Here is an 18,012-nt window from a genome sequence, read left to right on the forward strand (position 1 = left end):
TATTTGCTATGTTGGATTTTATGGTAATGCGTTTTTAAAGACATATTTAAAAAAGGTATTAATAATAAGTCTGACCAAAAATCTTATGACACCCCACCACCACCACCACCACCACCACCACAGTACTTTCACAACCCCACCATTGAAAACCTCTCATGTAGACTTTTAGGATTAGTAGAAACTCATGCACCAAAAACAAAACAAACATTGTTGTTAAGCAGTTACAGTAGGAGTTAAATATATGAATATGTATTTTATTTAAAACTGAAAACAATATTTAACTCCCCCTGAATACAGAGAACTACAGTATAATTGTCATTGAGGTTACGTTGTTAGAGTACCCATGAATCATGAAAAAACACAAATACTGGATGCGGTCAAAAMTGRGTTTGGGTGGCACCAAAATGCGGTTAAAAACCAAACAAAAACACACGAGAGTGAAACAGTTGTCAGCTACGCACAGCATACAGTAAACTGTTAGAAGACAGAAATGCTGCATTCWGGGCAGAATGTGGGCACAGGGCAACTGTCACGTACGTACCGTACTGCAGTGTTGTGAAACAGGAGTGTTGAAATTTCAGTGTTAAACTTTTCGGTGTTGATTTAACACCCCCTAGTGTTATTTTAACACTTTGTGAGTAAACTGACACCCAATGTTGGTGTTAATTTACAGTGTTGATTTCCTCAGTGTTGTATCAACACTGGACAGTGTTAAATAAGCCCTGCCCACTGGTGAGTCTTATCTAACACTTAACAGTGTTGTTATATAACACCATGCAGTGTTGAAAGAAGTATTCTGAAAAGCCCCGCCCTCTTTCACCTCATGTCAGACAGACCAGTATTTTCTCAGCAAGGGATGCTGGGTAATCTCGTAGAAATGATGTGTTTGTATGTTTYMGARTATTAAAGAAGTTCATGAGGGTAAAAATGAGTTGTTCTGGTTAGTTTTCTTGTTCATTTTGTTCAAGTTGTTCAAGTCTGTTTGTGTTATTAGAGGCCAAAATTCGACACCATGAGTGAGAGGAACTTCCTGGTGACTGAAAGGTGGCTCCATAATTAGTACGAAATTAACAAAAAGCATAGGTGACATTTTTGACTGACATTTTTGCTGCGCCGAGCTGAATTTACTCTGTTAAAAAAGTTGTCAACCATATTGTTCTTTTTATTTCCTTTTTTTTGTCACTTCAGTAGGAAAAAGAACTGAATATTAGTTTCTTAAATTCTTCATCATCAGTGGCTTTTTTGTATTTTTCTTCATAACTTAGTTTGAAACTCACAAAAAACACAAGACAAAAAAACATTCCTTTTTCGTACTGCATTCACTGCATTTCAAGTTTCCACAAAATTATAGMCTTTATCACAAACTACTAGACAGGTTCCATGAAAAAACCCACAAAAGACCGAATCTGCAAAATGTGAAACACAACATTGTGGGGATTCACTATAATGACAATCAGTCTAAAATTAATGTCCTCAGCAACAGGATGCAGATTTTCAGGAGGATATGTAGAATATTTTTTTATTGAATATAAATTTATTAGAGGACAAACTTCAATAAGTTGAGTCAACTGTGTATCAGAAAGTGATTGCTGTATTCGTCTAATAACCTAAATCTGACAACAAAACAAATCTCCTGAAACTCTGTTCTAATTTTCCCKATTAAAATATTTCTGGAGGCACTGTAATGTTTTGGCTCTAATACTACCTTATTCAAAAGAACATCAGTTCCTGAATGGTCCTAAAATTAAATTGGATCGACCTCCTATTCTATATTATTGTATTCTGTTGTATGAAATCACATCATTAAAGTATTGTATCCTGTATTTGTTTAAGGTCATGTCAGCTGTGTGTGATGGATATTTTGGAGCTGAAAGAAAAAAAKCATTTGAGTCTGAACACAACACAAACTTTGACCGTTCAGTTCCAAGTGAAGTATTTTAGTAGCAGAAACAGAAGCCTGAAGCTGCTGGCAAACAACAACAAGGTCAGATACGATTACTACTTCCTGTTTCTACACCTCCACACAGAATGTGAGGGTCTGTAGCTCACACAACAGAATTCATTATGTAAATCTCAAAAACTGTTTGGTATTTAACAACTGTATCATTTGAGTTGAGCCACATAGACAGGGTATGCACCTTACAACGGGTTCTAAGAACTAGAACTGGGCCATACCCTCTCATCAAACACCTTTAAGATGTCTGAGTGTATGAGCATCGCCTGCCTAAGGAAGATGAAGAACAAAGCTGCATCATGGGAAGATATTAGACCAATATAATGCCTGGGAATCTTGGATTTTTCCATTTATGTTGGAGTTTCTTTGACACGTGCAGCCGACCCTGTTATTGATCCAGTTCCTGAATAGAAATGATCTTCCAGAGCCTTACCAGACTATAAAAACTATCTTGACTTAACTACCAAACCAATCATGGATCTGACTGACGAGATGTACAAACAAGTCTGGTCCATGAGGGTTCTCAGCAGAACCTTTGTGACCTAAAGGTTCTGGTGCCAGAACCTTGCAGACATTCAGGTATCTGTAGAGTCCATGTTTGACAAGTTGGTGTTGTTGAAGCAGCAGATACTTAGTATTAGGGTCATGTATTCATTTAATCAGACATTAGTTATTATCTGTTACAAATGAATCTTTTTAAAAGGGTGTTTCAGATGAGAATCCATTTAAAAAACAAAATATACAGTAAATACATCAGCTGTCAGTGAAGTCATTACTGAGAAAAAGAGCAATTAAAAAGATGACAAACGGAACTGGTTCTGAATTGTTGAAGCAGGACTGAAGGATAAAGCTGCATGACTCATCACATATTGTAAAGTCATGACTTTCATGATGCCCTCTGGTTGCTGTAATTAACACTGGTGTGCATTCTCCACATGTTTGWCGTCTAACTGAGAAAATTCTGTAAGCAGCAACACAAACCTCTTAATGGAAAAATCTGTAAATTCTCCAGCAGGTCCGTTACCAAGAAAATCAATATACACTTACCAAAGAGACAGGACTGAGTTATCAGGGCTCAGACACATTTAAAGCTACAAAGACCTAAAAAGAAAAGAAACAATAAACTGTTTTATATTTCAATATGCTTTTTAATATTCTGATGTTTGTTAAATAAGAATCAATTGTGGCWCTTCCTGCCTTAAAAGGCCTTTAAATATCAATTTATGGAATAGAAGGTGAAAAAAATGTTTTAGACAAACCTGTTTTTGTGAAATGTTTTTAAGGTGCTTTTTGAGGAAATGAAGGTTTATTTTTATTGTAAATGATGCAAAGGCATCCAGAATTAGGATTTTGGATCAGAAACAGATAAAATCTGACGTGGTTTTATTTTAACAAGTTTATTTGATGTACAGGGGTTGTTTTCTCTCTGAGGGGTCATTTGGATGACTACAGCAGTTTTCAGCTCTATGGAGGAGTCTTGAGTCTGACATTAAATCCAGCTCTCCAGCTGGCAAAATAGGCAATTTTCAATTATTTTATTTGAATATTTATGCTTCTAGCACAATTTCTACAACATGAAATAAATTTTAGAGTTATTTAAACTTAAATTTAGAGGTTTTTGTAAAAATTGCGTTAGAGAACAGCAAATATCTGTAACCGTTTACGACTCAACTTGACCTTCAGTTTAGTTCAATTAACAATCACTTGGGTCAGTTACAATCAGTTTAAATCATTTACAATCACTTCAGATTAGCCAACAATTTGCTAACAATTAATTGGGATCAGTTACAGTAAAGAATCAGTTAAAATTAGTTAACMATCAGTTAAGATACGCTAAATCACTTAAGATCAGCTACCAGTCAGTTAAAATCAGTAATAATCCGTTAGAGATCCATTAAAAACAGTTAAGATCTTCTAACAATCAGCTAATATCAGCCAACATTTAGTTAAATTTAGCTAAGGATCAGTTACAATTAGTTAAAATCAGCTAACAATCTGAGAAGATCAGTGACAATGATCAGTTAAGATAAATTGCAATTAGTRAAAGATTACTTAAATTTAGCTGATAAGTTATCAGGATTTGAAGGTAAACCAACGACTAACTGTTTGCAAGAAAACAACTTAGCTTTTATTTATTTATTTTTTGTAGACACAAGGCTACACTGTGAAATAAAGTTAAAATATGTCAGATTAACTGCTTGGCTTGCAGATTAAAAACAGTAAATGTTCACTTCTTCTGTTTATTTATTCTCACAACACAACTGGTTAATGTTGTCTGTCTTGTCTTTACATTGTTGAAGCATATTTGTCTTATTTGTGTTTTCTGGTGTATCTAAACCAATATTTGATCAGATCATCAGTTAGATATTGGCTCATAAATACCTGCAGAAATCACTACCAGTTGTCAAAAATTCTGTACTATCACACCTTACATGAACCTATAGTAGCATAAAGTTCAATGATAAGAGATAAACAAAGGAAAAACAGGAAAAATATTCTTTATTTAGACACAAAAAAAGCTGATTTAGATGTACTGTAGCATACAAGCTGCACACCAGGTGCAATCAGTCAGCATCAAACAAAGCTGCTTAATGAATAGAAGGAGCAAATTTCAAACTCAGTAGAAAACACCACATCATTTCAGAGCACCTCGTCTCTCCATGGACAGATGTGAAATCACTAATTGTCAAGCGCTGCCTGATTATTCTTTGAATCGGCCAAATTCAAGAGCGATCGCTGTCCTCGCTGTCGTAGCATCTGTTCCTCTTGATCTGCTCCTCCACGGTCAGGCCTTCGTCGTCGTCGTCCTCCGTCCAAGAGGAAGCGCCGCCCATCTGTTTCATCTCCTCTTTCCCCCTCACATCTCCCGGCCGAAGCCCGAAATCCAAAAGGTCATCTAGCGCCGCTGCCGCTGGCCTCCCCGCGGCGGGCTGACTGAAGACGTCTGATGTGAAATCAGATAGCAGGTCGTGGCTGCCGGCGCTCAGACCGGCGAAAATATCTTCCAGGGAGCTTGAAGTGCCAATCTTTGGCTCGGTGGCTGCGCGTCTGAGGGCGAGCGTTCCCTCGGCTGTCTCTAGAGAGAAACTTGTGTGTGAAAAGCTGTCTGTGGCTTCAGCTTGTTTGGCATCATCCCTCTGTGCCGACTGCAGCACTTCACTTGGCGTCCATCGGGAGAAATCTTCAGCTCTCATTGCATCCGTCTCAAGAAGTGGCTCCTTTTTCTCCTCTCTAAAGCCTCCATCCAGGATTTCTACATCAGCTAGAGTCTGTGTATTATTATTATTATTATTATTATTATTATTGGCATTACCATTCAGAACCTGTTCTCCTGCTGTATTCTCATCTATTAATGTGACCTTCACTGCCTCCCCGCTGTTCATGCTGTCATTATTTTCTTTCTTTAACACCTGCTGGCTCTGCGGTACCTGCACGTCAAGCCCGTTCTCTCGAACTTCCTCCCCGCTCTCTGCACTTTCTGCACTTTCCTCCTGATTGTTCTCCTGCCCTTTCGTACCCTCCCCTCCTCCACCGACGTTCCCTTTGTTTTCTTCCTCCTTTTCCTCTCCATCACGCACTTCAGAGTCCATTTCAGAGCCCACTTGTGCGGCAGCCGGGGAGCTGCTGTTTGACTCTTGACTTTCTGGAGTGTGAGGAACAATCGCTGCCTCCTCGGCCGTGGTTGAAGTTGAGGCCGGAGCGTCTGAGGCAGCCTGAGACTCCTGGTTCTCACGAGCCTTGTTAGTTTCCTGAGGTCTGTTTGGTTCTTCAGCTAGAAGACCACCGGCCTCTCTTGGCGAGGTCTGATTTAAGTGGTCGTTTTCTTCAGACGAGCCCTCTTTAGGGGGCCACGGCGGCTTCACCAGCTTTAGCTCCTCGTCAACAGTGAAGGGTTTCTTTGAAGAATCGGCCTGTGGAGGCCACACGACTGAAATCTTACTTGTGGGCTTTTTGTTTTCATCCACCAGTTTGGTGACGTCGCGCTCGTGAATAGACGTGTATTTGAAATCTAAGACTTTCTTTTCAGGAGCTGGCAAATTTTTCTGGTTCTTGTTGTTCCAAAGTTCTTTATGTGGTTTTTGTCCAAATCCCTCGTCGTAGTTTCCTTTGGACTTGAAGAGCTGGGTGTAGTGTGGTTTGCAGTACAGTCGTCCATGGAGAGAGGCGTAGTTACCGAGGCTGAAAATACGAGAATAAACAGAAAAGTTGAAGGTATTTGAAAACAGCTTGCAGCTGGACTGAAGTCACTCGGCGTTGGCTCCACCTTAGTTTGCCTTTGCAGTGTTCGCAGCAGAAGCAGCTTTTATGGAAGTTTTGTTTGTCTGCGATCAGCGACTCCATGGGGTACACCCTCCTCTGACACAGCCTGCACAGTTCGGACTCTGGAATTCGAATTCTCTGCAAAGAAATCAGAAACTTTGTTTATACATCAGCTTTTTGCTATTTTAATTCTGGTTAATATCCTGGAGGGAAGAAAAAAATAAAAAATTTCTCCTACGATATAATTGTGTCCTTGATTTTGTGACATATTGTGTCTAGATTTCTCAGTTTTCACAGTATTGACGTGCTCAGTGCTTTATTATTCATTGGTGCTGTTTTTAAAGGGGTTTTCTGCTTCTGGTAATAACCATAACTTTAAATTAACAAGTGAAACCAGTCAGAGAGAAATAGACTGAACCATTAAGAGGAAAACTGATTGCAAGATAAAATAAATTTCTAATTTTAAATTACACTTTTACAAGTTATGTGTTTTTTATACAGTTTTTGTCAAGTTTATTACATACGTTACAGTTTGTTTATCCTTTTCTATTCTTACTTTGATATTTTGATACCAGATGAAGAAATGTTTATTCATCAGCAATAAAAAATATATTTCCTACTCAAATCACATCTATGCACTGTTAACTGCAGAATACTGTATTCTCAGTTAGTTTGGGGTCTTCGGCCTCAAATACATATAAATTATTATATATATTGAACCTAAAGCACTGTATTGAACGGTTCGACACAGACGTGTATTTTTGCACCCCTAATATGTCTCGTTTGTCTTTGTGTCTATGGTGTATAATAACGTGATTGTGATGCTGTATTTCTGAGTGTTTTATGTGCTGCAGAACAGGAACCTGCTGTAAAACAGCAATTATGCTGAGTCTGGCTTGATTTCTAGTAATCTTTTCCTGTTAAATCAATAAATCAGAAATCAGAATATATATATATATGGTACATAAGATTTTCCACAAATGACTTGTTCTTGTTATMTTTTTAACTCAGCGTTAACAACAATTTCAAGTATTATTTTCTTTCATCAGGAAATATTTCATGCAGTTTTTTTGGTTTGAGAGAAATCAGCAGAGCACACMCCGGCTGGAGGATTATTAGTCAAAACTGTTAGCATCACACAACAGAGGCACAAACAAACACAACAAACCTGTAAACACTTAAAACTGTGAAACTGACACTTTATAAAGTCCAAGCTGCTCTACAGTTTTAGAGAAACTAAAAGAGAAGAAAATCAGGCAGCTTATAGAAGAGTGTTGAAGCGACATTAGTGATTTGTATTGTGTCAAAATGCTCACACAAACAGCAGGTTTAACATCCTCATGCTGCATGGCACAGTGTACCCGTCACAAAGGTCTCCTGCTGGTGGGTCACGGTCTGTGAAGTCCTCTGCTCCGTCACGTTAAAGCCCAGGTTCTGGAAAACCCCTTGGCTCTCGGCCCAGGACTGTTGGAAGCTCCTCAGCAGCTCCTCCGTGGAAGCCTCGGAGGGCACAGAGACGGTGGGAACCCGGCCCCTCACCACGTCTGCGTAGGACGGAGGGTTACCTCGAATCAGGGAGCTCCCAGAATGCGTTTCGCTCCTGGTCTCCCTCGTCATGTTTCCAAAGTCGTCAACGTTGCAGAACTGCTCTGTGACCGAAGTGGTCTGAGAATGATGCGCCGGCTCAGAGGAGCTGGACTCGGATTCTCTTCTCTCTATTTGTTCTCGGAGCTCCCGGGCTGCCTGAGAACCGTGCTCTCCCATCTCAAACACGTCCTTGATGGCTTTGACTTTGAACATGGGGATGTCTTCAGTTCTTGGAGCGTGGGCTTCGGCTTCTGCATCCTCTGTGTCGCTGCCCAGCCTCTCTGTTATCACGATGGGCTCCTTCCTTGTGTAGACCTTTGGTCGAGGAGACTCAAATTTATTCACTAGTTTGGATAAATCAACTCTTGGAAGATCCTCCCTCAGGAGGTCAAGGGTCACGGCATCGGGGGCTTCCTCGGCATCAGGTCCCAGACGTTCGGGGATGTCAATGGGATCCTTCCGAGTGTACAGCTTGMTGACTTCGGCCCTCTGCGCCTCCTCGAAGAAACTCTTTTTGTCTCTGACCGTCGTCATGGAGTCCACCATCTCCATGACATCCACCAGTCCGTGGTCGCTTCTCTCAGTGGGGGTCTCCCTGTCACTGAACGGCGACGGCTGCTCTCTCTCAGCAACAAAACACTCCGGCGCCACGACGGGAGGAGGCGGGGTCATTCCCTGGGAGAGCTTTGAGGTGGTGTCCCTCAGCTTCAGCAGCTTCTCTGAGCGGCTGAGCGTTGGAGAGGGCGTGGCCCTGCTGAAAGTGGGCGTGAAGGATTTGCGAGGAGGTGGCGGAGGCGTCCCGACTGATTTGTAGGGCGGAGGCGAAGGGGTCACCCTCAGGGGAGAAGCCACTCTCCTCGACTCAATGGTGATGTAAGTTGGTGACGGAGTGCGGATGCTCGCTAACGGGGAGGAGAGTCTCTGATCGGACCCTTCGCTCAGAGCAGGAGGCGTGTTGCTTTCTGAAAACTGCCGTTTCTCTTCCAATACTTTCCTTTCTGTTTTGGACGAGCTAACGTTAACCTTTGATATTTTCGAGGCTGCCGTGATGACGGGCTTTTTGTCTGGTTTAGGAGCAACCTGTGGAGGTGCTGGCTCCTCTTTCTCCTCCTTTTCCACGACCATCGCGCTTTTCTTCAAAACCAAGAGTTTTGTCTGAAAAACATTTCTCAGGTAAGACACCATCTCCTTCAATTTTTTCTTGCTTTGTTGTTTCACCAATTCACACAAATTCTTTTTCTCTGCCGAGCCAATGATCCAGTCGGGAACTTGACTCAGGACACTCCTGACTGCGCTGGCGTCCATTCTGCTCGGTGTGCCTTCGAGCTCTTTAATCTGAGCAACCAGTTTCTCCATCACGGTGCATTTATCTGTATCTGAAATCTCTTCAGTCTCAGCCTCTTCTTTATGACTCGAGCTTTTCAGCGACACGTCTTTCGACTCAACTTTTGACTTCACCATTTTCTTTGTCTTATTTGTATCTTCAGCTCGTAGCTTCAGCTGCTGCTGCTGCTGCTGCACGTGGACGGCCTCCTCTCTCTGCACCACCCTCTGAGTCACGACAACCTCCTCGTGTCGTTGGATGTGCTCCGACTTCAGGCTCTGCTGACTCTGGGAAACCGACACGAGGTCACGTCCTTGATGAGCTGGCACAGATGTGATCTTCGCTCCCGAAACCATAATCGATGGAGACAGCTTGACTTCGGCCACGTTTTTCTGCTCCTTCACGGGTGGAGTCACCTGTTTTTTAGTCTCTTTCACTTCTGCTTTCATCTCGGTTCTTGCTGAAGTCTGCTGGATGTTTTCCACATTTACTTTTGATTCAGCTCGCTGTGACACTTTTCTTTTTTCTTGTTGTGAATGTGCTTCACTTTTCATTACTTCCTCCTGCCCCGAACCGTCAGACTTTTCTTTTTTCTCCTCTGTTGGCATTTTAAATGTTTTTACTTTGAAACTTGGAGTTACCTTTGGAATTTTAGTTGGCTGAGAGGGACTGATTTTTCCCTCCTGAGTCAAAGACGCATTAATATACTTTACATCCTCAGTTTTCAGTGTGACTGCAGCCGGGCTTTGAAGGTTCACYTTATCCTGGGCGGTGCTCTGCGAGGACCTGGAACTGGATTTACTAATAAACTGCTGCTGCTCCGTGACTGAAGAAGTGACCACGTTTGAACATGACTGGATTTCTTTTTCCAAGGCCTGGTGATGAGACTCAGACACGGACACATCAGTTGAGGAATGGATTTGCTTTTTATCCGCGGTTACATTTGAAGATGCGAGGGTGGATTTTTTATTTAGAGCTGAGATTGAAGGTTTGCTCAGAGGGATTTGGGAAGGGCTTTTCTTAACAGCTGAGTCTTGTGACAGTATTTTATTTTCACTTGTGATTTTTGTGCTTTCCAGTTCTCTCTCGGTGTCCACTGCTGCAGAAAGCAAAGCAGCAGCAGAGGATTGTGTGTTAATTGAGGGTGAAGTTGGAGCAGAGGCGCTGCTTTTTTCTGCTTCCTCTTTCTCCTGCTTTTGGAGGCGGTATCTTTCCTCTGCGAGCATGAGAGYAGTCTTAAACTTGCGAGCGTACGGCCGGGCCTTCGGGGCCGGAGCTGGGTCTGGAGGTGGGGGCAGTTTAATGGGAGGGACACACACTTTTTTGGGAGGTTGTGGACTTTGTTTCTGCTCTGGTTTAACGGGGATGTTTGAAATTCTTGTTGGTGATGCCGCTGCTGGTTTAGTCTCACTCTTCTTTTCAGTTTGTTGGATTTTCTCTTGCTTCATGTCCTGAACTTTAGCTTCCTCTTCTCGAACGGTGGTTACGACCGTTTCCTGACTGAGCTGAGCTGAAGGAGCTGAAGGAGCTGAAGGAGCTGAAGGAGCTGATGGAGCTGAAGGCGTCGGCTGTTTTTTCTGCCACTTTGGTTTAACTTGTACGGGCTGTTTCTGTGGTTCTGGCTGCTTGGCCACTTTAAATAAAGGTTTGCCAAGGGGCTTTCCTTGCTTTGCAGGAGGGAGCTGTGGCATCGCATTAAGCTCCTGCTGCGAAGGAGGTGGAGGGAGAAAATCCTGCCTACCTGCAGAGAATGAAGGCGGCGGAGGCGGCGGAGGAGGTGGGAAAAACTCGGGCTCCGACTTCATGCACTCCACGGGAGGTGGAGGCGGGGGAGGTGGCGGCAGCAGGTCGCTGTCCTGCCTCATGATTTGAGGCCGGGTCGTGGGCGACGCCGGGCTCTCTGTCACCGGCGACGGCGGAGGAGGGAGGGAGAGCTCTGACTCTGAGGGGGGAGGTGGTGAGGAGGGAGGAGGGGGGAAGTGAATCTCTGGTTTTGCCTTTCTGACGGCCCCCGTCCCTCTCGTGTCGTGGCCTCGGTAATCAGCCTTCAGGTTTTTGACGCTCTGCTTCTGTGTGAGCGTTTGCTCGGCGACGCTCTGCGTGTGCACGACGGTTCTCTCCGTCACCGTCGTCTGCACCTGTTTGACTGTTTTTGTCTCACATGTTTGTTTGCTTGAAACATTTTTCTGTGTGGTGTTTTGCACCTCCACAGCTTTATTCTCTGTTTGATCATTAATAGTCTTCAGTGTGTTCTTCATCACAACAGGCTTAGGAGCTGGTGTTTTCTGTGGGGGCAGCACTTTGTCTTTCTGTTCTTTTATGCTCTTCTGATGAGAGGGCCCTGCAGGATTGTCTGTTTTGACTACAGCAACAGAGTGGTCCTCTTGGGTTATTACCTGCGTTTTCAGCGATTTGCTTTCATGGTGCCTCTGTGACTCACTGCTCTGCGAGAGGTTTTTCACAGTGGGGGCTGGAGTGAGTGCTACATTCTCACTCTGAGCCTCATGTAAGCTTTCATGCTCRACTTGCTTTACAGTTGATGGATTTTTCACGGCCACTTTCGCCTTCTTGGGAGGATGCATACGCTTCTTGTTTGAATACTGCTTCTTCTGCATCAGGCACTTTATCGCCCCTTGAACGTCACCTCTAACGACCTCTTCTTTTTCCACGTGTGTTGCCTCCTGCCCCTCGTAAAGAGATTTTATGGATGTTTTCACGTCTCCTTCAACGCTCCCTCTGCGCTGCATCCGTGGAGAGGTGGCTGGCTCCAGTAAAAGCTGAATAGTGCCCTTAACGTCGCCCTGCTCGCTCACCTGTTGCTGGTAGATCCTTTTCTCGCTCGACGCCTCGTGTAAGCTTTGCATGGCGGTGTGAATGTCTCCCTTGATGATCTCCTCCTTCGCCACCTCTTTCACAGCTTGCTTTGCCTCCTCCAGACATTTCAGTGTCTCTTTAATATCACCCGGCACTAAATCTTCCACGCTCGCTTCTGCTTTTGAAGATGCAGATTTCTCCAGCGACTCCAGCGCGCCTCGGATGTCACCCCTGATGATCTCATGCTTTCCCCTTTCTTTCACTTGATTCTTGGCTTCCTCCAGAGACTTTAAAGTAGTGGGTATGTCCCCCTTTACCACCTGCTCTTTTTCTATGACCACTTTCTGATTGATGGCTTGAGTCAAAGAGTCCAGAGCTGCGTTAAGGTCCCCTTTAACGATATCCTTCTCCAGGTTTCTGTAGGTAACGGTGGGCTCTGTCATGAAAACTTTAACAGTGCTGTATACGTCACCAGGGACAATGTCCTCCTCTGCTATGGTACGACCGATCTGCTGATGATTTTTCCGAAGCAACATTTTCGTRTCTTCAACATCACCTCCTATGATGTGTTCCTTTTGCACCACTTCCTGAACATCATCAGACTCAGACTGAAACTGTTTCAGGTACTCCAAGGCCCCAGACTCAATGCAGGTAGAATAGAAGCTGACATTGCCCCTTTCGGTTTCTCCAACCCTGATCTTATTGGAATCCTCTTCTCCAGAGTTAGAGAGAAGACGGAGAAGAGTTCGGCTGACATTCCCTTGAATTATATCTTCTTTCTCCTTGGTCGTTTTCTCCCCTTTGTTTAAGAGGGAATAGATCGTCATCTTCACATCTCCTTTCTCGTCTTCTTGAATCAGGATGCCACGCTTGGAAGAGCCTTCATTTCTCAGCAAATTGTTCATCGCCTCTTGAACATCTCCGCCGATGATCGTCTCTTTTTCTACGTTGGTTCCTCTCTCCTGGTTGAAGAGCTGCTTCACCGTGGTGTTTATGTCGCCCCGCTCCTCTTTATCGATCGTTATAACCCTTTCGGTGGGTTCAGTGCGGTTCAGGAGGTTCATCATTATGTTGCTCAGATCTCCACTGATGATCTTCTCCTTTTGGATTTGTGGAGCATCCTGGTTCATGAGTTTGTACTTTGCCATACGGACATCCCCTATTTCATCTGCCTCAATCAGGATCCCCTGCGCGTTCACCATTTTCTGGCTGTAAAGCTCCTCAAGCGTCTCTTTAACACTCTTCCCAGTTATCTCTGTCCTCTCCACACTGCTCTCGTTGAACTCGTGAAAAGGAGTGGTTTCAAACAGCCAAGTTGTTGTTTTCACATCGGCCTGTGGGATTTCCTCCTTTGTCATAACAGTCTTAATGCCATCAGACTCTTTGATACAGTCCAGGGGGTTCTTCTCAAAGAGCCATACTGACTGTTTGACATCCCCTTTCATCACTTCCTCCTTAGTCACCTTCTCCATGTCGTCGTACTCACTGCCGTCGCCATGGATCTCATCGATCGTGCGGGTCTCAAACATCCACGTGGCGGACCTGACGTCACCTTTTTGAATTTCACTCACGCTTACAGTTCTGACGTATTTCTGAGACATCTCGTCGGTCTCAAATCGACGCTTGTTCYTCTTCACGTCACCACCTTGCACGCCTGTGACCGTCTTCGACCTCACTTTGATGTCTTCGCTTATTTCGTCCAGCGGTTGTGTTTCAAACCTCCACTTGGCAGAACTGACATCTCCTTTGTTAATGCCTTCCTCTGTAACAGCTTTAATAACGTAAACCTCCTCTGAATCTCTGATTGAATCCAGTGGTTTTGTCTCAAACAACCATCGAGCCCCCACTACGTCTCCTCTCATGATTTCTTCTTTGGTAACTGTGGTTACCTCATGATAATGGCCCTCCTTGTCTCGGATGGCATACAGTGGCTGAGTTTCAAACATCATGGTATAATTTTTTACATCTCCTTTCTCGACGTCTTCTCTAAAAATACTTAGTTTTGAGATATCACTCTCTGTAGACTCCTCTTTGATTTGATCCAGAGAGAACGTCTCAAAAATGAAGCGGCTCTTGTTGACATCGCCACCCTGGATGTCGATCACTGTGCGACCCTCCTTCGTCTTTGAGCTGTCCTCACTGATGGCATCGATCGGCTGGTTCTCAAACATCCAGGTGCAGTTGACCACATTTCCCCTTTGGATGTCCTCAGCATGCTGTTTCTTTAGCTGGTGCATCGTCTCCTCCGACGTGGAGCTCACGATGTCTGAGGAGCGATTCTCGAAGATGTACTTCATCCTGGAAACATCCCCAGACTGGATATCGATCTCTGTGACTCTTCTGAAAGAACCACTGTCTTCCCCCACAATGTTTTCCAGGTTCTCTGTTTCAAACAGGAAGCGAGCCATTTGGACGTCCTTCCCTAGAATGTCCTCTTGGTTTGTGGTGCAGGTTTTCAGTATGGTTTCGGTCTCTGAGTGATCATGTATGTTGTCYAGAGTCTGGGTCTCAAAAAGCCAAGTGCACGTTTTCACGTCACCTTTCTGCACTTCCTCCGTGTCAGAATCGCCCCTTTTAACCTTTTCATACAAAGCATCCATGGGCTGAGTCTCAAACAGCCACCTACAGGTTTTCACGTCCCCCTTCTCAATTTTAACGTCTTCCTTCGTTTTGTGTTCCTCGGCTTCGAAATTATTGAAAAACTTAATGGCATCGAGGGGTTGGGTTTCAAACAGCCACTTTGCAGTTTTAACYTCCCCGGACTCAATTTCTTGTTTGGAAATACCTTTGATGATCTGGAACTTATTGATGCTCTCATCAAACTCATCTATGGGGCGCGTCTCGAACATCCACCTGCAGCTGCGGACGTCTCCTTTCACGACCTCCTCTCGCCTCACTGTCCTCACCTCGTGGTAATGGCCAGAGCTGTCCTGCATGGCATACATCGGCGTYGACTCAAACAGCTCTTTGTTGGACCTGACAGATCCACTTGGAACGCCTTCAACTTGGATTTTATTTGTACCTTCACWTTTACTTAAATCCATGGTTTCAAACCATTCTTTGTAGTTTGTCACGTCTCCTTTATCAAAGGCTTCAATGTTCACGGTCCTTGTAAGCTCCTTCTTCTCTTCTCTTATACTCGCCAAAGGCTGACTTTCAAAGACCCATTTCTGATGTCTTACGTCCCCCTTCTCTTCTTCTGATGTCACCATTTTCTTTAGTTTTCCCACTTCAAGCAGCTCTTTTAAATTTTCCATGGGTACAGTTTCAAATAGATGTTTGGCTGACTGAACATCACCTCCTACAATCTCCTCAGAGGGCAAAGGTCGAGCATTGGTGGTATCTTTCAATGAATCCATAGGTTGAGTCTCGAAAACAAGACAGTGTTTTTTTACATCAGCACCAATTATTTCTTCTTTTGATTTTCTAGAACTTTCCCATTCTTCATCATTAATTGAATCAAGTGTTTTTGTCTCAAATAGCCATCTGCCTTTGTTCACACCACCTTCAGTGTTGTCCTCCATGGAAATACCACAAATCAATTTCACCTTGGCCGGGTCTTTGTTGATCATGTCCAGAGGCTGGGTTTCAAACATCCATCGTGACGTCTTCACATCTCCCTTCGCTGTCTCCTCTCTGCGGATGGTYGTGATTTCAAGGATTTCTCCTGAATCCCCCCTAATAACACACAMTGGTTGTGTCTCAAACATGCGAGTGGTCATTTTCACGTCTCCCTTAATCTCCTCCAGCTCAGACTTCAGGTTCAGGAAGTGGCTCTCCTCAATGGTTTCTGTTTTACCCAGAGAATCTAGATGCTGGGTTTCAAAGAGGTACCTGGCAGTTTTCACATCTCCGCCGGTGATGTCTTTGGTGACGACGCATTCCATCTCCTGCTCGTCTTCTTGGTAGATCTTATTCAGACAATCCAGAGGCTGAGTTTCGAACAGCCAGGTGGCGGTGCGGACYTCTCCTCTGGCAAGCTCAGTCTGTTTTTGCGACTGCTCAGTTGCYTCAGCAGCCTCTCCCCCGAGAGCGTCCATCGGCTGCGTCTCAAACATCCACGCAGTGTACCTGACGTCCTTTCCTGCAATGATTTCCTGCTGGGAGATGTTCTTCCCCTCACCTTCATCCGTGGAGTCATCTTTGATCGTGTCCAGGGGCTTGTTTTCGAACATCCAGCGCATTGACTGCACCTCGCCTTTGAGGATCTCCTCCCACTCCAAGTACTCTCTATCAGTGCTCGAACCTTCACTGGAGCTGTCGCCATCGTTTTCAAACATGTAGCATGTCTGCTGGACGTCTCCCACAGATTCTTTACTTTCCAAGGCTGCTCTTTCGGCTTCAGTGAGCTGGCTTATAAAGTCCTCCTCAAGGTTCTTGCGCACCTCTGGATGTATGTGCTTGTAGAGGCGCTTCAGCTCAGCCATGCTCTTGTGTTTGAGGAACTCTTCTTTGTTAACAACGTACTTCTGTTTATCCCGAGAGGCTTCTTGTGACACTTGTGGCAGGTTTGTGGGTGGGGGAGGGAAATGTTCTGCGGCTTCAAAAGCCACCGATGAGGTGGACGCTACTGACGAAGATGTCCTTWCAGTGGAAGATGAATTATAACCAGCTGACGTTTTGGTTGACTGGTTAACTGGAGACCACTGAAACTGGTTGAAATCCACATCAACCTGTGGTTTATGAGTTATTTATGAAAAATGTATGGAAAACAAAGGAAGAATAAAAGAATAGYAGAGTTGTTATAAAATGCCATGAAGCAGAGAAAAAGACAAACTTTTCAAACGTGTTTTGGAAAACTATCGTTTAACTTAAAAAGCAACTTTAATTCGAATGTGAATSAAAAGACATTAAATCTGTCACATATAAATTCATAAATACAGGCTTGATAGAAATATTAACTAAGTGTCTGACACCAGTGCAACTTTTCCATCTAATGTGGTAGGAAAAAATATATATTTTTCCCACCCTTCAGAACGCAGCACAATTTCCTTTTAATGATTTCCTGATGTGGCCTTATCTTCACACTGATTCACCATAAAAAAACACAAACTGTCATCTATTTAGACAAACAGACAGGATCATTACCTTAATTTCCTTRGCTGGTGCAGCTTCCTCGATGGTTTTTTCGTACTGCTGCTTCAAAGCCTGAGTGGAAACCTTGGGTAGGTCCTCCCCTCCGATGAGCGTAACTGAATTAGACAGAAGAAGAAGGCTGCCTCATTAAGCCATTCACAGTGAGGAGGCTCAGGGGGAAAAGAAATAAATCAATTCATTAAAAAACCTGAGTAGTTTTCATTTTCTGAAACCATGCAGCTGTGATTGTCCAATTTCCACTTTCCGATATTTTACCTTCCTGACTCAGATTAGATTTGCTGCTGAACAGAAAATCCGCGTCACACAGCTCATCCCACATTCAGCCCCACAGTGGGAACAATCATTAACATACAGGACACAAGTAGTGCCAAGATAAAAATGAAATTGATAATAAAATAAAATAAAATAAAATAAACAGAATAACCTGTTTGGTTGGAATGGTTCCCATAGCTGCTCCGCTGGACTCTCTGATTGTGGCTCAACTGTGAAAAGATACCAGGATTTAAAGAAATGTCCTTCATTTAAATTCATTTCATTAAGTTTTCATTAGATTCTTTGCAGGAATGGATATACAKTCCTTTTAGCTCATTTTTTATTACAGCTGCTTCTTACAAATTTCTACAACACCATCTCACACATTCATTTAGACCTCAGACTCTGCWGTGAGRGACTCTCAGCTACTACCACACCAAATTATAGCTCAGTATCTGTAAAACTGACTGAGTTGCAGCTATTTTTAGTGTTCTGAAAGATCAGCTGGCTGTGGCAGCCATCTTGAATTTGCTTCATTGRAGAAGTTAATGTTTGTGAAACGTAAATTTCAAACCAGTTTGAAGGAACAATTGTCCATCAATTCAGGGAACAAGATTATGGAATAATCTGCAAAGTGCTGTTAAAAATGTCAGATCAATGTTTACAGTGGTTTGCAAAAGTATTCATACCCCTTGAACTTTTCCATATTTTGTCACATTACAAC

At 43.6% G+C, this 18,012-nt stretch overlaps 1 protein-coding gene across 1 annotated transcript in view; it reads right to left on the reverse strand.

Moving 5' to 3' along the window:
• Nucleotides 1-6,041: 6,041 nt before the first annotated feature.
• xirp2a (xin actin binding repeat containing 2a) overlaps nucleotides 6,042-18,012 on the reverse strand; it is a gene marked incomplete at its 5' end in the record, with an annotated part of 17,046 nt that continues 5,075 nt past the window's right edge. The window contains 5 exon segments of the mRNA XM_014027115.1: nucleotides 6,042-6,133; nucleotides 6,219-6,352; nucleotides 7,576-16,612; nucleotides 17,028-17,131; nucleotides 17,461-17,518. Coding sequence (XP_013882569.1) covers nucleotides 6,258-6,352; nucleotides 7,576-16,612; nucleotides 17,028-17,131; nucleotides 17,461-17,518 — 9,294 coding nt within the window.

This window comes from Austrofundulus limnaeus, unplaced genomic scaffold, assembly GCF_001266775.1.
Source record: "Austrofundulus limnaeus strain Quisiro unplaced genomic scaffold, Austrofundulus_limnaeus-1.0 Scaffold617, whole genome shotgun sequence".
Classification (NCBI taxonomy): Eukaryota; Metazoa; Chordata; class Actinopteri; order Cyprinodontiformes; family Rivulidae; genus Austrofundulus; species Austrofundulus limnaeus.